This window comes from Cyrtonyx montezumae, unplaced genomic scaffold, assembly GCF_038088225.1.
Source record: "Cyrtonyx montezumae isolate F1298 unplaced genomic scaffold, pur_monq_1.0 scaffold_30, whole genome shotgun sequence".
NCBI classification, from domain to species: Eukaryota; Metazoa; Chordata; class Aves; order Galliformes; family Odontophoridae; genus Cyrtonyx; species Cyrtonyx montezumae.
Window position 1 is genome coordinate 4,510,024 of NW_027072035.1, and position 20,797 is coordinate 4,530,820.

The 20,797-nt window shown below is 41.4% G+C and overlaps 2 protein-coding genes across 2 annotated transcripts; one reads left to right on the forward strand and one right to left on the reverse strand.

The window, feature by feature from the left end:
• Window positions 1-767: 767 nt before the first annotated feature.
• Window positions 768-8,807, reverse strand: ANKRA2 (ankyrin repeat family A member 2). The gene is made up of 9 exons (XM_065744210.1): window positions 8,599-8,807; window positions 7,957-8,338; window positions 6,148-6,306; window positions 4,668-4,733; window positions 3,591-3,688; window positions 3,299-3,424; window positions 2,705-2,771; window positions 2,528-2,608; window positions 768-1,558 (listed from the first exon to the last, which is right to left on the reverse strand). Exons 2-9 carry the CDS (start codon window positions 8,243-8,245, stop codon window positions 1,503-1,505), a joined length of 942 nt encoding a protein of 313 aa, XP_065600282.1. The 5' UTR covers window positions 8,246-8,338; window positions 8,599-8,807; the 3' UTR covers window positions 768-1,502.
• A 327-nt stretch (window positions 8,808-9,134) lies between these two features.
• On the forward strand, window positions 9,135-17,845 carry UTP15 (UTP15 small subunit processome component). The gene is made up of 12 exons (XM_065744205.1): window positions 9,135-9,235; window positions 9,693-9,785; window positions 9,870-10,054; window positions 11,066-11,244; window positions 11,916-12,041; window positions 12,680-12,815; window positions 13,211-13,295; window positions 15,418-15,564; window positions 15,742-15,843; window positions 16,056-16,189; window positions 16,682-16,740; window positions 17,246-17,845. The coding sequence occupies exons 1-12, from the start codon at window positions 9,146-9,148 to the stop codon at window positions 17,467-17,469; spliced, it is 1,560 nt and encodes a 519-aa protein (XP_065600277.1). The 5' UTR covers window positions 9,135-9,145; the 3' UTR covers window positions 17,470-17,845.
• The last annotated feature ends 2,952 nt before the right edge of the window (window positions 17,846-20,797 follow it).

Consider the following 20,797-nt stretch of genomic DNA (forward strand, 5'->3'; position numbering starts at 1 on the left):
CCATCAATCCAGCCTGTCCAGATACCTCTGTAGGGCCTTCCTACCTCAGGCAGGTCAATGCTTCCCCCCAGCAAGCTTACTGAGGATGCGCTCCATTCCCTCATCCAAATCATTGACGAAGATACTGAACAGGACAGCCTCCAATAGTGGCCTCTACTAAATGTATGGAAATAACTAAGCCAACATTTTGAGCATCTGCTTTTTAGTCTGGCTTATGCCCAAAGAACTCAGCTGGATAATCCTCAGCCTTCCTATACTTTGGTTGGGATCACAGTGCTGGAAACAGTATGTTTTTTGTAGAAAAATTAAACACAGATGAAGACGCAATACAAGAAATACAAATAAGTAACTTACCTGGGTCCACTTTGGAAAGCAAATTTTAAATTGGGTTTATTACACACTGACTGAGAAAGAAAGGAGGGGCTCAGAGGCATATTCATGTGTACAGGCAACAGACCTCTAGTGGACGCAATTAGTAAGTGCTCATGGGGGAATGCACGTGTAGTGTCAGGGAGGTAAACACACATCTGAAGTCTATTTAAGAAGTTTTTTCACTGTATCTGTAAAAATATCACGTCCACTTAAGGGTAGTTTTGTCTAGGTGCGGGATCTCAGGAAATCATTGAACACTGCCTTCTTTTTTAACTATTCAAAAACAGTGCTGTTGTTATACCGGATAACTTTATACAGAGAATGCTTTGGTCCAGTTGTTTCACAAATACAACAAGAAGGCAGAATGTGGAAATAAATCAGCCAGGAATCAAAACTATCACCCAAGGTCATTAAATTTATTACTAACTTCTTAAAAATCATACAACGACAAAAGTTGACAAAATAATATTAGCTGAGGATCTTGAAAACAGCCACACATGGTACACATTTGAATACTACTAACAGTAAAAACTTCTGTTTTCTATGGTGTTTTACCTCAGTATCTAAACAATCATCTTCCTGTGAATATGTATCAGCGATACGATCAAGGAGAACACTTGGCTCTGTGTCATCCAGAGCACTCAGTGTAAACATTTACACGGTTAAAACAGGTTTTATTCAGTTTTTCATGCATGACAACAGATTTTATTACAAGGCTATGTAAAATATATTTAAAAAAAAAAGGATGACATCACATACTTCTACGAAAGAGGAATCATATTTAAAAGCTTACGTCATGGATGTCCAACCTGTCAGCTTGCCAGGGTCAAACTGGTGAAGAGGAAATATCTTGGGATGCAGATATGCACATTGTTTCAAAAGTAGTGCATCCTATGTATTTCCATGGAGACTACAACTGACACATAGAGCACAGTAACACTGTTGGACAGAGCCACTGGCATGATGGCGTGGGACAGGACGCAGGTTGGACATGCCTGGCTTAAATAAAACCAGCAGATAACTGAACCGAGGTTAACTTATAAAACAAACATCTCTTTTCACTGATTACAGGGCTAAAATGGAGTCAAAACCTCCAAGATGAGAGCTGACAGCCACAGAGGAGCCGGCCATTATTCCTTGATACTTTGAAGTAGCTTTAATAAATGAGACTCAATCACCTGTTGAACTAAAGCCAAGAAACAATCTGGTTAATCAGGGTTCAATGTTTTTTGCAAGTCTTTAAGGTCTGCACTATTTTTTTCTGGCAGATGCTGACAGGAATTAATTTTCTTTGAGAAGACAGCTTACATCCCTTCATAAAAGAGGCACTTTTATATAATCAAAAACAACATAAATGATTTGAAGGCAGATGGTTTTTGGGGATGATGATCTGTTCTCTGGTTTGAATAGACATATGCCAAGCAAATCATAAGATGTGTAAATGGCCTATTAGAAACTACATCTCTTAAGCATTTTGAAATTGAGCTCTGAAAGAGACCAACATCTGGGTATCTCTGAAGTTACTGACTCCCCCATATGTGTAGGGCTCTGCTTGTAGAAGCTATGTGCACAGTACTACCTTATTTTGAATTCAGTTCCAGATTCTGTAATAACAGACATTTGCAGCTTTCAAACTGAAGGCAGCATGAGGGGAAAAAAACAACAGTCAAGAATTCTATCTTTGTCTCTTTGTTTTCTAGAGCCAAATTCACTAATCCCTGCATTCCTTATGTCTGCCTTCAAGGCAAACCAGAGCTAATACAAGCAAAAAGTTTTGCAAACTGCATCACATGCCAATGAAACTGTGCACTGGGCTGAGTGGTTTGGGAGGGCTTGAGGCACTGTTGCTACTGCCCAGTACAACACACAGTCCTTGCACAGGGCTGGGGAGCCTGGATCATGGCTGCAACAGACCCTACACATGCCCACAGATGCAGATCCATGCCAGTGCCATTTTCTCACCAGGGACCTGACTTTCTGAACCAATAGGTTCAAACTAATTCTGAACTGATACATTTAGGTATCTGATGACTCTGAAGACAGGGATTTTCTTTCAGCTTTATAGCTAATAAAACTCCATTAGGCCATTAGAGCAGCTGTGTGAACAAGGAACAACAAAAGCAAAAGTCAAAGAATGTACATTTGCAATACCTACCACTCCGATAACCCAAGGCTACGGCCAAATCCATGGAATTGTAGCCAGCATCTGTTTCAATAGTTGGATCAGCACCACTTTCTAAGTAAAACACGATAAGAAAACCAAGTCAGATATCTGACAATAAGAACTGATAACACGTCCATACGGCTAATTCATTTTGAATAGGCTGCTTACCAAGAAGAATTTTTACACATTTCACATGGTTTCCATGCACTGCATACAGTAATGGGGTCCCTCCATTCTGCAAAAGCAATAAAAAGCTTTAGACACCTAGCAATTGAGTGGCCTGGAATTTCAAGTCCTTAGCATATCAGTATATTTCCATATTTTGTATATTCATCAGTGGAGGCATCCAAGGCAAGGCTGGATGTGGCTCTGGGCAGCCTGGTCTAGGAGCTGGCAACCCTGCCCATGGCAGGGAGGCTGAAACTAGATAATCTTTGGGGTCCTTCTCAACCCAGACCATTCTATGATATCAGAATCATGGGTTTTGTACAAAAATCAGGTTCTATTTTAGTTCTTGACAACTTCTATTTCATCTACTGGTCATCATCTGACATTATAAGTTCACACTTCTAATAGGACTCAGCATTTGTTTCATTCTCTTTTTTACCACCAAGTCAGAATTAGCAATGCTAACTTTTATATTATCAAAGAACATCCTATGTAAGTTTGGGACAATAATTTTAAAATCCAAGCCAATGTTGTGCTTTGCTTCAAAGTTCCAACCAAAGCACACACTGATTTAAATTCAAGCTAGAAACTTACCCAGTCGTATTCATTGACATCAACACCACAGTCAAGCAGCATTTTCACAATATCTGTGTACCCTTTGCTGCAAGCCAGTGAGAGGGCACTTTCTCGTCCTTTCCCCAAAATCTGAGGATCTGCACCCTGAAATAACAACAACAAAAAAAAAGCAACTTCCTTCTGAAGTGACATTTTGCAAAGAACTTCACCTCGAAAGTTAAAAATATAGCAGAATTGACAAACTTTGAAAGGGAGAATAAGCTACAAAGTAAATGAAGAAATTTAAAACAAATGTGCTCTTTTTCCTTACATTCTGGAGGAGAAATTCCACTACTGCTATCTGCCCATGAGCTGCAGCCCACATCAGAGGGGTAAATCCTTCTTCATCCTTATGATTGATTACATTTTCTGTTCAAAGCAAAATATACAACTTATTAATCCCTTCCACTAATACACAGTATGACCTGATAAAATTAATGCTTAGGCATATCCATTGTAAATGGAAAGATGTAGGAGCATGTTTTGAAGTCATTCAAATCTTAACTTTAAAAATACATTTCTTTAACAGTGGCAGTGCAAATACGTTTCCTTGTCCAAGGGGAAAAAAAAAAAAGAGTAAAGTAAAATTCAGTAGTAGGGTTTTTTTTTTTTTTTTAGGTTCTATAAATCAAGCTGTTTTTTACTCAGAAAAAAAGTTCCAAGTTGTCTGTAATGTGGACTTCATATCTGGATTGAAGTCCTGCTTGAAAAATAAAGAAATACATTCTGCATAACACTTCAGAAGGAACTTTTTCAACAGTGAGGCAGACACTTGTAAAGAATTAGGCTGTAAAACCATACAGATAGCATAACCCATTTCCCAAAATTTCACGTAATCAACAGGTCACTACACAGAAACAAAGTCTACATGAAGGAAAAAAGAAAAACTTGATCCACACCTTAAATTCCCAACATATGTTCTCTATGTTGATCGATTACATAGAATCAGGAGCTTAAATTAATAGAGTATGTTTAAATGATAAATAACAAGAACAATCAAGAAAACCAAGATAACTTTACCTCTTGATAAAACTAACATTTTCCTAAAGTGTATGGATCACCCATATAGTGGGGGAGCAGGAAAAAAAGTATTTCTCAACTTCCATCAATGTTAATGTTTCATTTTAAATGCAAATCAAAGCACTGAGTGAATCAAGAGTCATAGAAGACAACAGTTCTCCTGTACCTCAAACAGTAGTTATCTCAAAAGTCACTGAACTGCTTAAGCTGGAAGGGACTCCACAGATTAGGAGATCTCTTTAACACAGTTTCAGGGAAAAAGTTGACTGCAGTAGGATATAAATACACAAAATAAAGAGGAAGGTATTTAACATTCCCTCAGACTCACCCTGTTCGATACGTGTTGCCAGATATAACATCTCTCCCTGAGCAGCCAGCTGGTGAACTGATAAAGCTGCAAAAATGATAGCAAAAAGAGGTGAATCATGCATCAGTTTTCATTTTGATGTTTGGAACTGGGCACAGAACATCCATAGGCTTGAGCTATACAGAGCCCAGATATGACAGTGTAGATATGTATCACCTTTTACTCTGAACTGGAATTACTATCATAAAATGTGAGACCTTCCAAAGAATTTCATAGGTTTCCACAATTTTTTAATTAATACAGAAATTATACTTAAAATAAAAGGTGCTTCTCACATTGACTTCTCAGAAGGCAACATGCTATCCTCTCCGACCTTTGGTGAGCAACCCAAGAGCATGTTAAGAACATTTACCGAATTAAAACAAACTCATTTTGGTAAATTATGACTGTGTAATTTGAAAATGACATTTATTATGCAAAGAGATCACTATATGGAAGCCCCAAACATTACTCTTATTCGCTACAACGTGGGACAGAGCAGACATTACAGAACTACGTGCAACATGACATCTACCAGGGAAGAATGAAGAGGTGTATTTTATTTTTAACTGAAAGCCATGAAGACAGAAGAATTCATAAGGAGTCACAAAAGAGAACTCTCTGATCCACAGTAAATACTGCAGAGGTGTGTGGCTCTGTCAATTACAATCTGGGGCAAATCTGAAAGATACACTCATGAAGAAATACACATAATAAATGATTTCTTATCTAATCAGTAAGAAAATCAGCTAAAGATTACATAACATAAATGTTCCATGTCCTTTTTTTCTTTTTTTTTTCTTTTTCTTTTTTCCTGTTCACTGCATTAAAGCTTAATTTCTTTTTCTGCCTGCCTGTTTTGGTCAGGCTGAGGCCTATGTCAAGATCTATTTTCTCACTGAAAACTGGCTTTTTTATTTATCTAACACTGGCCTTACTTGGTTTAAGAAAGATGCACATTTAAGATTTAAAAGTAATTTAACAACAGTGTAGGTCACAGGAGACTGTAAATTTTGAAGACACGGGTTATAGAGAAAAAGCTTGAAACTAAGAATTAAAAAAAAACCCTTGAATAATAGTGCCTTATTGATTTTCAAGATGAATGAATATCAAATACTGTGATATTTGCTTCATTGCGTCTGGAGCACTTAAGCTTCACAAGTTCTGAAAATAGTTACATCAAATGCACAAATCTAAGGCTCCAAAAGGATCACAATAATCTTCATCTCTGCTTTTCAAGTCAACACCTGGACCCTTTTGTGGAAAATACACTTCAGTCATGAACTCAAAAGAGGCTAGAACACAGAAACAGTAGACAAAGTTTTCTTCCTATATTAAAGTCTTTATAAAAGTCTTTATAAAGCCTTTATTAAAGTCTTCTAAAAAAAAGGAAAAAACACAACACGTATTGAACTTGCAGTTCACAAAATAATTATCAGCTGAAAGGTAGAAGGATACTCACAATTTACAAGCAGAGGTGTTGTGGAGACTTCATTTCCCCTATGTTTGTTAGTTAGGGTAGTTGATTGCTTTATTGGTGAGAAGTGCTTAGTAGTTGATGGAGTATAAACATGTCTTACTTGAATACCAGGTGAAGGAGAAGTACGAATGTTGCATTCAGCTACATCAGAGAAAACAGACATAGAAGAGAATTAAAGGAAGGCTACAGATCCTGAATCAAGTCAGAAAGCACCTGTACTGTAAGATCTTTCAAAAACACACTGCATGATCTATGTAGCATGTGCTTTTTCTACTGTGTACTATGTGAATTTTCAATTCTGCTAAAAAACAATGCTAGTCTGCCATAATGTCACCCAGAGACAATATGCTGTCCAAGTGAGGAAGTTCTCTGCCTAGATCTCCAATGCATCTGGAATGGATTTATGAGGTATTCCACTTGTCATTCAGTGCTCTTGCTAGCATCCTCCAGTGCAAAGAACATGATGCAACTCTGATCTTCAGGATTTCTTCCACTCCTGCTGGATAAAGTTACAACAGCATTATGGATGTCTTATAAGGGTTTACCCAGCAGGAATAGAGATCTTCCAAACCAGCTTACAGCGACTGCAACAGAAGTAGCTTTTGAAGCCAGTATATTAAAGGGTTAAACTCTGCTACTGGTTAAACTGATTTAAAACCAGTGTGCACAAGTAATTAGTGACAGAAACACACACAGACATACACACAGGACTCACTATATAGAGAACCTTATGATAATAAATCCAATTACAGATTTCATAAGAGAATCAATCAGAAGTACAGGGTAACAGGATAAACACAAAATTCCACTTTGCTTCCCAAACAGCTCCAGCTGAAGTTATCAAATTAAGAGACCAGGGGTTTTTGACCCTGAATCTGCAGGACTACTTCTAAAAGGTTCGCAACTGTTATCTAAGAAAAACAACCCTACTGCTGGCAGGTCTAAATCTCTCCTTCAGGTCTGCAGGTCCACTAGAAAGCATTTAGGGCTTCTAAACACAGATCAGAGAAATCATGAAAACCAGTAGGTTTGTGTCTGTTATAGGAAAAGTGTCAAATTCAATGTAAGGAAATGACAAACTACTCAAGAGTCCAAAATAGTGAAACAAACACTGAAGAAAACGCACACTTCTTAAGGCAAATAGAATTCTTAAATTCTTTTTTCTCATCAGTATGCTCTGCCATTAAGAAGCACAGATACATTCTTATGAAGCTGGACAGGAATGGTTAAGAGACCAGCTGCAGGGAACAATTCACAAAATGGTAGCAGCATTCACTTTCCAGTTGAATCAGCAAGATTATCAGTACAGTGACTACGGGCTTTGTACATACAGATATGACAAAGTCAACTGCATGACCTATGTTACTCTATCATCAAAGTAGTGGAAAGATAAAACATCCATCTAGAAAGCTACTGAAGTTGAAATGAGCAGACACTGCTTTCAGTAAAGTTTTGCAAAGACACATACATTCAGTGTCATCTTAGACATCTGGAAGAGATTGCTACTTAAAATAACTTTGTTTTTAAAAAGGTTAACTAATAAATGGAAAGCTTTTTTTGCTGTTACTTTTTCAATTAAAAAAAAATAGACCTAAAAGCATGATAAAAGAAATACTGGAGAAAATGAATTCTACAATAATAACCCATCAAGCATATAAAAAAAAATAAGTCAGCAAAATGTATCTCAGAAACTATTACTGATTAACACACATACATGGCAGAGGCTTTTTTAAAAATATGTAGTATGATGAGACAGTCTAGACATAACAACTTGTACCATAAAAGTTCAACCTTTAAACAGGACAGATGCCACTTCCAGGTCAGAATTAACTTGGTCTTGAATATTTTTACTGTCCTCCTCATTCAAAGACTTCACAAATCGTGAGCAGACGTTCATATCAAATCTATTGGGTAAAATGAATTTCATGCCCATGGCCACACTCTGGGATGGGCCCTCCTCTGCGCTGGTGTCAAGCTGGTGCTCCACCTTGATGTCTGGCATCGGCGGAAGGCTGTAGCTAGTGGTACACTCTTCTACAATTAGCTGGGTTCCGGTGTCTAAGTTAGCTGATGATGCCATGGCTTCAGTTGGGTGATGCTTTTATGGAAAATGTTTCCTCATGGTTTCTAGTCAAGAGCAGCATTGGTCAGCCAAGCTCCAGAGAGATCCAGCCTGCAGGCAAACACAGATACTGGTTAAATAATGCATAAAAATAGACTGCACACGCCTAATTTAGGCTTACCACCTTCGCTTCAGTTAGTTAAATAGCGCAGAAATAACAATATTACTACTGCCAAAAGCTTTTAACCAAGTGGATGTTCCAGCTGAATTCCCCAGTGCGGTAGTGGGAGCTTCCTTTTTGGATTTTATTCTGTGCATAGCAAAAACAAGACAAAACACACGAAGAACAAAACGCATTCACCCTTACTTACGCTAAACAAAGAAAGGCGCAGCGAAGTGAACCTGTTTTATCTTCTCAGCAGTAGACCAGAAGAAGAACACAAACGACTCTGCCACTTCACGATTCACAACCGTACAGAAACAAGAGCGGCCCGCCGCACGTCTCGGGAGATAAAGGGCCCTTTTCAGCAGGGAAGCAGCCAGCAGGCAGAGGAAGAGCCAGAGGAAAGCTGCACGCAGCGACGACTCCCACAGAGGCCGCCACAGCGTTCCCCGCATCCGCCCCTCCTCCCGTCCCCGCGATGAGGCGATGGCGACGCCTCACCGCCCCCACCGGGTGTATGACGCCTCTTCCGCCTTGTTTTGCAGCCTTGCGATTGGCCAAGCGGCGGCGCCCGCTGATGACGCAGTTCCCCGCGGCCGTGCTGCCTGTCGGCGAGGCGGCGCGTGGCTCGTTATGGCGGCGCAGCGCGGCCCGCTGCTCGCGCTGTGAGGCGGTGCGTCTCGGCGTGCCACGCTCCTCCGCACTACCTCGGCGGCGCTCCTTCTCCTCCCGGCTCCTCCTCCTCCGGCTCGACCATGGCGTCCTACAAGCCCGTCGTGATCCCGGTGGTGCCGAAGCTCGGGGAGAAGATCACGCAGGACACGCTGTACTGGCGAGGGTTCAAGGTGGGAAAGGCCCCGGGGCCTGGGCAGCGCTGATAACGTTCCGCCCGCGCGGGGCTGCGGCTGGCTCTGCTGGCTCCGCGTGCTGGCCGGGGCGTGCTCCTGTGCATCGGGAGCAGTGCGTACCTGGGCCGGCGGCCGTCCTGATGGGCTGAAGTATTTCTTACTCCCTCTGTTGGAGTGATCCAAGTACTGTGAGTGTATAGGTTTTTGTTTTTTTTTTTCCCTTTCAGACAAAGTGTGCAATTAATGGTTCAGTTGTAACGTATGAAGGGGAAAAAAGCTTGAAAGCAAAAGTGGCTTGGGGAAAAAGAAACCTGATGGGATAGTGCATCAGAGAGAGTTTTGTCCCAAATGGCATTTTGAGCTCAGGAGCAAGAGCGGATTCTTTTTTACGCTGTTGTCATTTTTCATTCCGTGCTTATGTGTTTGTAATTGTCTTTATTTTGACTTTTTTTAGACACCTGTTCAGATTAAGGAGTTTGGTTCAATAAATAAAATAGACTTCTCTCCAGTTCCTCCGTACAACTATGCTGTCACAGCCTCCTCAAGGGTAAGTGGCTGTTCTGAGGTTGTTATGTTGCTGCTTTTCAACTAGTGCCCCGTGTGTGAAGATAACGTCTTCTTGTTTTGCTAGATCCACATCTATGGACGCTATTCTCAGGAACCAGTTAAAACATTTTCTCGCTTCAGAGATGCTGCCTACTGTGCCACGTACAGGGATGATGGCAAATTGCTTGTTGCTGGCAGTGAGGAAGGCAGCATTCGCCTCTTTGATATTAGTGGAAGAGCACCCCTGAGGCAATTTGATGGTCACACAAAGTAAGATAGTCTTACTCTTGACATGTATAAGTTTGTTTTGTGTGTTTACTTGCATCTGCTTTGTATGTTTCTATATATCCAAGCAGTATTAATCTGATGCCACTGTTGCATGTTACTGAAAAACAGATTTTAAAATTGAGTCATGAACTGCACTAACAACGTTATTTTTAATTTCAGATGTGATGGAAAATAAGTACATATTTCTAAATCAGGGCCGTGTCTGTTAATGTGTAGATGTCATCTCATGACTGCATGTGTTGACAGACAAATTTTATTTGATGCTGGGAGGAACCATTTACAAAATGGTTAAAAATGAAAGGTGAAGAAAGTGTGTGTCTGGGTGGGGAAGAATTTGGAAAAGGAGTTCTGTTGTTTCAGGTAGAACACAGCTGTAGTATTTCACTTTGATGAATTGCCATGCTCTCAAGTGACCTGTGAGTGGCTTATCTTTATAGACCTCCCTCATAGGAAAGTGCCCACAGAGGACTTGAGACTGTATTTCCATCTGAGCTCTCTGCTTGTAGATAAGGTATTATCATAACTCCTAGGTTAACTGTAATAAAATTTAGAATATGTGTTTTATGTGTTGAAGTCATTCTTTGTTGTCAGGTTACAGATACATTAGTCATTTCAGTTGTGGTTTTAGGGGCCAGGAAATGTCCAACCTAGTCTTACTTAAAGCTTAATATTATAAACTTGATCTAAAGGACTGAGCTCGTACTCAGACCTCTTAAGTAATATAGAATTTACATCTCTTGAACAAGCAGCTAGTAGGCCTTTAAAGCCTTTCAGATAGATCTAGTGTAATCCAAGATGATAGATCCTTTCCTGGTTGAAACTATAAAGCCTCAACTGTTCTTAAAATTTTGAAGGGAGGGTCTGTAACTTCCAATGGCAAATACTTCGTGCTTTCAAGCTAGAAAGAATGCTGTCCTTTAGTAAGCTTCGTACTTAGTGTTACGGAAATGACAGTGTATTTTAATTTTGGCTGTTGTGGACTTTGATTTCTAGAGCTGTTCATGTGGTGGGCTTCCTGTCTGATAAATACCGCATATTTTCTGGTGGCGATGATTATTCATCACGTTTGTGGGATATTCCGAGTGCTGCAGAAATAGTGTCGTACAGTGAGCATAGTGACTATGTGAGATGTGGCTGTGCAAGTAAACTGAATGGAGATGTCTTTATAACAGGTTTGATTTTCTTTTTTAATATATGCTTATTTTGGCTAGAACTGTAGAAAAATGCAGGAAACCTTTGATATAGTAGCATCTTGTTTATCTTATTTTAAACATCAAGAATGTGTTTTCCTGTTCAGGACCTAATTTGTTCTTTTGTTTGCTTTTCAAGACTAATGTTTTTAGGGGAGCTGTAACTGTTAAATATCTTGCTATACCCTGTTAAGGTAAATAGGATTGTCCTGACATGCTTTTGAAAGTTTAAGACATGCTGTGAATGTGTACTTTTAGCTGGAACTGATTTTTTTTATGTTTCTGAAGAGCACTGGTTCTGACATAGTTTGTACACCTTAAAAGTTGTGGACTGAAAAATGAAATGTCTTTTGAAAAGTATTTAAAATAAATTACGTTAGGTTTTGCCACCAGTAACTTTTTAATAGTTTATGCTGAAACTATGTCTTAAAGTAGTATGAAAAATCTAGTATTTCTGACTTGAGAGATCACAAGGCACTAGGTTTATTAGTTTTACTGGTAGAATAACTTGGGTAATCCACTGGAATTTTTAAATATATGGTTTAAAGCTGTTTCCATTTGGCAAGAGCTCCTCTAGATGATAGCACATGATTGTTTTAGTTCCTGAAATAATTTAAATGATGTATCTGATACTAGTTATGGTGTTGTTTCAGGTTCTTATGATCACACTGTGAAGATATTTGACACACGAACAAAGAGAAGTGTCATGACAATAGAACATGGCCACCCTGTGGAGAGTGTGCTTCTCTTCCCTTCCGGAGGTCTCCTAGTATCTGCAGGTACTTGAATAAAATTAACGTACTCATCTGTGCCCCTAACTTAAGGACTGTTTTCAATTGGTTCCTACTTGTGTGATATTTTAATTTAGCCATGTATTGTCAAGTATGTATCATCTGGATTTCTTAGAGATATTCAGTGGGAGTCTGTTGATCTTCAGGGTGAAGCTAGTGGTCTTCTTGTGTTTGATTTGCTTTTCTTGTAATTGGTCAGAGATAGTAGTACACTTTTAATGAAGAGTTACAGTCTTAATTGGTCGAGTGCTAAAGTGGGGGAGTGAATGTGTTTAAAATGTGTTTTGGAAAGGTGTGATGGTATTGTTCATTTAATCACACAGAGCAGGGTTTTTTGTCTCTTTGCTGTTGGACGAAAAGTCTTATGATCCGCTGGCACATAAATCCTCTTTGTAGAGAGTTGTTCAGTTGTGCCCACAAAATGACCTAAAGAAGCCCCAAAACCAAAAATACAGAAGATGTGCCATGTGTTCTGTCCCAGAGGATAGTCGGGACGGGTTGGGAGGAACAGGTACAGAAACCTCTGTGCTCCAAAGGTGGCACTCTGTCACTGTGTGAAAAGTTCTTCAGACAAGCATGAACTTGTGTGCATCTGTCCAGCTGTTCTGTGTGCTTCTTTCTCATAGGGGGTCGATACGTCAAAGTTTGGGATGTACTGAAAGGTGGACAATTGCTAGTTTCTCTTAAGAATCACCATAAAACTGTAACTTGCTTGTGCCTGAACAGCTCTGGACAAAGGTTGTTGTCAGGATCTCTGGACAGGTTAGTGTATTTTGTGACTTTTCTGTGAGACTTTTCTGTCTCGGATTTTTGTTTCTTCCCTTGAGAATTAATTCTACATAAGCATGAAGCAGTGTACATTTATTATATCAAACCCTTTCAGCTGCTAGGGACGTAATTTGTTCGAAAACAGTTTGTCCGAGGTTCCTTCTCTAGTATATGTTTGCCTTTTCCGCTTATTAGCCTGGGTGTCAGTTATGAGTTATGTGAACTGTTTCTTAATGCATGTGAATAAGTATGCATTCGTGTGAGCTTGATGTATAAAGTATGCCGTTTTCTTAAATGATCTCCTACAGGGTGGCAATGTAAACGTTTCACAGAATTTTCATCCATGTAGCAGTAGTAACAAGTTTTTTAATCCTTACTGCTTTGTATAGGCATGTGAAGATTCACAGTACAGCTTCGTACAAAGTAGTCCATAGCTTTAACTACGCAGCATCCATCCTGAGTCTTGCAGTGTCGGTAAGTACTTCAGAAATCTTCTTAGGCTAGGTAATTACTGATAATAATGGCTAAGTCTCTGAAGTGATTTGATTTTACTTTCCTTGCTATTAGACGTTTCGCAGTAACACTGTACTTGTGAATTAGGATCACTGAATATATTTCTTCAGGGTGGTAAGACTGCACAAAAGGGTTTTAAACGTATTAGGTTACTATCCCAGATGTCACTTGATTAGATCTATACAGAGTTTGGTGTTTATCAGGGGACTGCATATAGCACGGAGGAAGTATGTAGGGAAATCCTTCTTATTTTTCAGGAGAGCGTTACTCATTGTTTGCGTTTCAGAACCTGGGTATGTCCTCCTCTGTGGAGGCGACAAATGGAAAAAGTAGTTACAGTGTTGTTTGAAATATCTAGAAAATGATGAATCTGTCCTAGAAGTTGTTGGTGTTAAATTCATCTGAGGAAAAGGAAAAGGGCTGAGGTATGAGCACAAACAAATAAGTTTGCTGAGGCAGGAGTCTTTTTCCTTTGGAAAGGGAAAAAAAAGATTTTTTTTCTTTTTTTACTGAAGCATCTGAGTGGTAATGGATAACTGACCAGTTAAGCAAAATTGTGAAGGCCAGTGCGACTTTCTAGAGCAACCTTGTCATGATGTATTCTCTGAAAGCTATGTAAAAGGAAGAGTGGAGATTGTTTACGGTCTTCGATGCTCGATTTTCCTGATTTTCTGAGAGGAACTGAAACAGGCTATGGAAGTCAGGGGATCTTCCGCCCTGTGTTTCCCGCCATTTTCTTGCTCAGAGAACTGGAGTGAATTGTGTTTTGAATGAAGTCTGTGACGGGGCCTATTTTTCAGAGAGCCGCAAAATCCTTACGCTTTGAACTTCTGCTGCAGTTGCAAAATACGTGCAGTACTTGTGGTTTGGCATTTCTGTGGCTGTGCATGTATGTCCAGAGACATAATTTTTTGTTTCTGGTTGACACCTGAAAATCACGTGACCAAATGAGAACATAGAACTGATTCTGCTGGGTCAAACCAAAGGTTGGTCAGTGCCCGGATTCTGCTTTCGACAATAGCCATTAGCAGATGCTTACGTAAAACTGAAAGCAAGGAAAGTGCATCTGATAAATCTCCTGACGTTCTCCCCAACTCCTGCACATTTTTAGATGAAAAGTTTGCAGATCAGAGTGCAGTTTCTGTGTAACTCAAATAATTTCCCTTACATAAACCTGTTTGTTCTCTCCTTGTACAAAGTTTTAACCTTCACTAAATTCCTTACCAAGGAATCTAGTTCTGTCTTAAATCGGCCCAACTTCTCACTTTCCTTGGGGCCTTTTGACTCTTGTATTCTGAATCTGCCGTTGCTCTCTGAGAACACGGTATGGATAGGATTTAAGATTTGGCTGTGCCATGGATTTATTTAGTGCCATATATAGACCTTCTTAGTTTTCTACTTCTTATGTAGCAATTGCCAGTGTCTTATTTACTCTCATCACAGCTGTTGAGCATTCAGATCAACACGTTTTAATGTTTTCGTATAGTTATGTACTAGCACTGAAAGGTCAGAACCCACTGTTCTGTTTGTAAAGCTAGAGTTTTTCTCTAGAGTATCATTCAAAGATATAACTGCTGCCATCAATAAATGAAACCTTCGTTGTGTAGGTAGACCATACAGCAGTGATGGATATTTTGAACGATTTTTACTTGTTTCTGGAAATTCTGCTGCTTTACAATAGCTTTCTCACATGTTGTCCACGTGTTCGTGTATAGTTTGTAATAGACAAAGCCATTGTTGTATGCCATTGGAGAAGAACTGTTAAGAGATTGCTTGGGCACTGCTTGGGGTGTAAGTGAGAAGGAGATTAAAACAAATGTGAGCCTTGCTTATCTGGTCAGTTTGTTAGAGGCTAATTAAACGTGTGATATTGCTGAGGATTATTGCTTTGAGACTGGTCCTGTTACAAATGGGGGGTTCGACTGCAGGATCTCACAGAGGTACTTCCCACCTTAGATTATTGTATGATCTTGTGACTACAGCTTTATTGTCAAGCATAAAAATTGAAAAATCTGTATGACAATGAGACGTGTATCGTCAAAGAAAAGAGTAGGTTCCTAACTCTGTGATGTTTACGTTTTAGCCTGAAGATGAAACTATAATTGTAGGCATGACCAATGGGGTGCTGAATGTTAAACACAGAAAACCTGAAGCAAGCAAAGAAAAGTCTCAGAAGAGACAGCCAGCGTATAGAACCTATGTGAAAGGAAGAAATTACATGCCGAAACAGGTGGGATGTAGTGAGCAAATGTTCACTGAAGCAATCAAGATTTCTTGTTTTGTATGTTGAGTTGAAGGGAGGGGAGATGCAAAGACATTTCAGCTTGTCTGTAGTAACATGTTCAAGCTATGCGCCTGCACAATTAGCTGGCATGCGTTTTACTCAGAACTTGTCTTTCAATTCCAGGAGGACTTCTTTGTCAGTAAGCCTGGAAGATGTATTTTGAGCAAATATGACAAGCTACTGAAGAGCTTTCAGTCATCCAAGGCCCTTGATGCTGTACTGGAGGTAAGGCTTTGCTTTTGCTTAGCAAATCCGTGTGCTGTCATCTAAAGTAGATTTTCCTGTATCTCAATCTAACTGCAGCATATGACTGGAATGGAATCAAGTGTGCTCCTTGTACATTCTTGGTTTGTTTTGCTTTTGTGCAAATTGATACCAACCCCCGTTTCCTTACAAAGAAGCTGCTTTGGTACTAAACTCTTTTTGGTTTTGTCCAGCCACACATTAGGCTTTATACTCCTGAAGTTACGGTTGCAGTTATGCAGGAACTAAATCGCAGAGGAACACTGAGGAATGCACTTGCAGGCCGAGATGAGAAGCAAATTAGTCTCCTTCTTACCTTTGTGACGAGGTACTGTTTCGTCTTAAATTCTCTCTGACAACTTGAGACTTGTACTTCTTAATGGCCTTAGCCATAGCATCCATAGAGGGCATCATAGTTCCAAGCTCACTTGCCTTCTGCTTTCCAAAGTGAAGGTCTGGGATTTCAGCTGTAGCACTGAAATAGTTTCTGTCAGCACAAAATCATTTTTCTATTACTGTGAGAGCCAAGAAGTGAGATTATCTTGCCCCATTGTCAGACACTTTATCCACAGTCCCTCAATTTCTGTTTCCTCAACCCAACTCATGTCTTCATCTACCTGAGGCTTTTGCCAGCTCTCAAGCCCCACTGCCCTTGTGAAAACTGAAGGTTAAATGGAATATGAAACTCTGTTGACTTGTATCCCTGACTGCTGATAACATCAAGAAGAAGAAATGTGTCTGCATGCAAGCGTGATAAAGCTGCTTGTAACTATTGCATTTTACAAAAACATTAAAATAGGGATGTGTTCTAATTTTACAGGCGTGTAATTGAACCTAGGTTTACTCCAGTACTGATCACTGTTGCAGATATGATCACTGGTAAGTACGACACAAAAAAGATTCTCAGAGTCCAGCCAGCTAGCTTGAATATAAGATGAAAAGTGCTATACTTTTAAGAAACTAATTATAAGTTTGTGCTTAAGTATAAACTCAGTAGTGAGAAAAGGATCCAAAGAGAAATTTTACTAGATGGCTTTGACCACAGTCAGTATCTGATTTTGCGCTGTATAGGAAGCTCCTCATAGTCTCCAAATTTTTTTTGATTCTTTGTGTTCGTACGCTTGCATAGTACAGGTGACTTCAGTTTCTCCAGTAAGAATAGGTAATGATAGCGTTTGAGGTAGCAAAAACTTCTTTCTGTTGGTTTGTACTTGACGTGAATACACACCAATAATTTCTGCTGTTCTCAGGACCCTGGCAAAGTTGTCTTATTTGCATGTGGTGTTGAGCTAGTGGTAGAGTCCTTAAACACATGTGTAAGTAGCCAGTACAAATTTCATGTTTTCAGTAGATATAAGGGTCCTAAATGCTGTTTTCTTTACAGACATTTATCAGCCTGTGGTTGGACAGTCAGCACTTGTTGACAAACAGTTCTTGAGGCTTCAGGAAGCCATAGGAAGAGAAATTGACTATCAAGAGGAACTGTTAGAAGTTTTAGGAATGATGGATGCGCTGTTTGCTACTTTGACTGAAAAAAGAGGTACTTCCCTAGAAGAGAACAAAAGCAATGGCCTGACAAAGACTCTGGACCGGGATATGAGTATCTGAATGACATTGGACACAACAAACAGTTAGAAGAACGTCGTGGACTGTCTGCGGAAGTTTTTCCTGGGTGTGATTTTGGAGAGGCTGAGATATTTAAGCTAGGAAGAAGAATTTGTTCAAGATTCTTCTAATATTTTTTGAACAATAGGATTTTAAAGTTTCATTCCAAAGCTGTTTAACTTTTAAAGCATGTTTTGTGCGTCTAGTACTGAATCACTGTTCTATTAGAAGAGCTGGTCAACAATTTTTACTTCTTATTCAGCAGAAAATAAAGCAGGTTTGTGTAATTTGAACATGTGGTCATTCTTATTTGAGGTTAATCTCCCGTCTCAGGTACTTGGAGACCAAGGAATAAAATCCAAGTGTGTGTTTCATATTACTTGACTGTGTTTATGAACTTCCATGAATCCCTCATTGAGAAGAAAAAAGATTTTTATTCTTTCCCTCTTCCCCCCCCTTCTTTCTTCCCCCCCCCTTCTTTCTTCCCCCCCCCTTCTTTCTTCCCCCCCCCTTCTTTCTTCCCCCCCCCTTCTTTCTTCCCCCCCCCTTCTTTCTTCCCCCCCCCTTCTTTCTTCCCCCCCCCTTCTTTCTTCCCCCCCCCTTCTTTCTTCCCCCCCCCTTCTTTCTTCCCCCCCTTCTTTCTTCCCCCCCCTTCTTTCTTCCCCCCCCTTCTTTCTTCCCCCCCCTTCTTTCTTCCCCCCCCTTCTTTCTTCCCCCCCCTTCTTTCTTCCCCCCCCCTTCTTTCTTCCCCCCCCCTTCTTTCTTCCCCCCCCTTCTTTCTTCCCCCCCCTTCTTTCTTCCCCCCCCTTCTTTCTTCCCCCCCCTTCTTTCTTCCCCCCCCTTCTTTCTTCCCCCCCCTTCTTTCTTCCCCCCCCTTCTTTCTTCCCCCCCCTTCTTTCTTCCCCCCCCTTCTTTCTTCCCCCCCCTTCTTTCTTCCCCCCCCTTCTTTCTTCCCCCCCCTTCTTTCTTCCCCCCCCTTCTTTCTTCCCCCCCCTTCTTTCTTCCCCCCCCTTCTTTCTTCCCCCCCCTTCTTTCTTCCCCCCCCTTCTTTCTTCCCCCCCCTTCTTTCTTCCCCCCCCTTCTTTCTTCCCCCCCCTTCTTTCTTCCCCCCCCTTCTTTCTTCCCCCCCCTTCTTTCTTCCCCCCCCCTTCTTTCTTCCCCCCCTTCTTTCTTTCTCCCCCCCCCCTTCTTTCTTTCTCCCCCCCCCCTTCTTTCTTTCTCCCCCCCCCTTCTTTCTTTCTCCCCCCCCCTTCTTTCTTTCTCCCCCCCCCTTCTTTCTTTCTCCCCCCCCCTTCTTTCTTTCTCCCCCCCCTTCTTTCTTTCTCCCCCCCCTTCTTTCTTTCTCCCCCCCCTTCTTTCTTTCTCCCCCCCCTTCTTTCTTTCCCTCCCCCCCCCTTCTTTCTTTCCCTCCCCCCCCCCCTTCTTTCTTTCCCTCCCCCCCCCCCTTCTTTCTTTCCCTCCCCCCCCCCTTCTTTCTTTCCCTCCCCCCCCCCTTCTTTCTTTCCCTCCCCCCCCCGCTTCTTTCTTCCCCTCCCCCCCCCTTTCTTCCCCTCCCCCCCCCTTCTTTCTTTCCCTCCCCTTCTCTGCCTCCTATATAGGGTAAGGACATAGAAACAGATGGAAGGATCTTATTTTTAAATCCCTGGCTTAAGAACAGTCATGAGCAAATCATGAGCCTATGGGTGACTGTTACGAAGACCAAGGCAGCAGAGGGAGCCTTGTGATCTGTGTCTACTAGAGGCCACCAGATCAGGCAGAGCCTGTCGATGAGGCCTTCTACCTCCTGCTGAGCCCCCAACCACACAGACAACTGCTGGAAAAGTAGCATGGTGAGCTGAAGGCAATCCAGGAGGCTCCAAGAATGCAGTGAGGATAACTTCCTGACTCAAGTAATAGACATTCCCACCGGGGGAGATGCAGAGCTGGACCTGTTGCTCGCCTCTGTAAATGAATTGGTTGGCGACTGCAGGCTGCCTGGGCTGTAGCAACCATGCTATGGTTGAGTTTACGCTGCAGAGGGATATGAGACAGGTAAAGAGTAAAATCAGGTAGGATGCTAAGCTTGAGGGAAGCTACCTTCCAGCTCTCCAGGGAGTTGGTCAACAAACGCCTTGGGAAACTGTCCTCACGAGCAAGGGTGCAGAGCAGAGCTGGCAGCTATTTAAGGAGGCTTTCCTCAGGGTGCAAGAGCCTTCCATCCTGAGGTGCATCAAGTCAGGAAAGGAAGGCGAGAGACAGGTGTGGCTGAACCGGGACACGCTGGTCAAACTGAAGTGCAAGGAGAAAATGCACTGCCAGTGGAAACAGGGGAGGGTACTGTGGCAAGAGAAAAAGGAAGCTGCTAGGTTGCAGAGAGATAGCTGACAGCATCCTGGCTTATATCAGTAATAGCATTTCCAGCAGGAGCAGGGATGTGATTGTTCCTCTGTACTTGGCAACAGTGAGGATCACTATTCAGGTACTAAGGGGGGAGTTCTAATTTGCCATAAGGACATGATTAATGTCCTCTTTGCATTCAAAATTGTAGTGTCAATTACAACCTCTGTTGGCCATGCACCAACCACAGGAGGGTTTAATGATCCCAACAACCTCTAACAATCTCCCCCAAGGTGCAAGGAGACCACACCATTTTGGTCCTACTTGCACCTTCCAAGGCCATTTTACCTTGTGTTTCCCAGGCTCTAGGTCCTCAGGGGCAGGGAGCAGAAGATTATTCATGGTGCCAACTTGTGGCTTAAGTCAGGTGTCTTTGCTTTTGATCTGTATCCTAAGTGGGGAGGCCCAAGTTGGCTGCAACATTCTTAAAGCGCTGGGTCTGCCATTCCTCGATCTCATTCAAGTCCCGCAGGGTTGCATAAAGCCTCTTGGTCCACCCCTGCAAGGACTGTGAATCTGCCTTCAGAGCAGCCTTCAGGATTCCATTATACCTTTCTATTAGGCCTGCTCCTGTTGGACTATGGGGCAGGTGTAACCTGCCATTCGATGTTGTCTTCAGCCCACTTTTGCACAATTGTACCTATGAAATGTATACCCTGGTCACTCTCAGTGACCTCAGGAGTCCCATATGATGCCATCAACCTAGTTAGAGCTTTAATGGTATAGGCTTGGTCTGTCTTTGCTACAGGATAGGCTTGCATCAGTCCGCTCACTGTGTCAACAAAGGTTAGGGCATATCTGGCCCCCTCAGATCGAGGAAGGGGACCTATGTAATTGATCTGCCATCGCTGTAAAGGGTTGTGTCCTCTAGTGAGATGGGCGTATCACAGTGATGCACCAAAACAAACTTCGGTTGCTCCACCACGGAAGAGTCCCGTCCAGGAAGGAAAATATC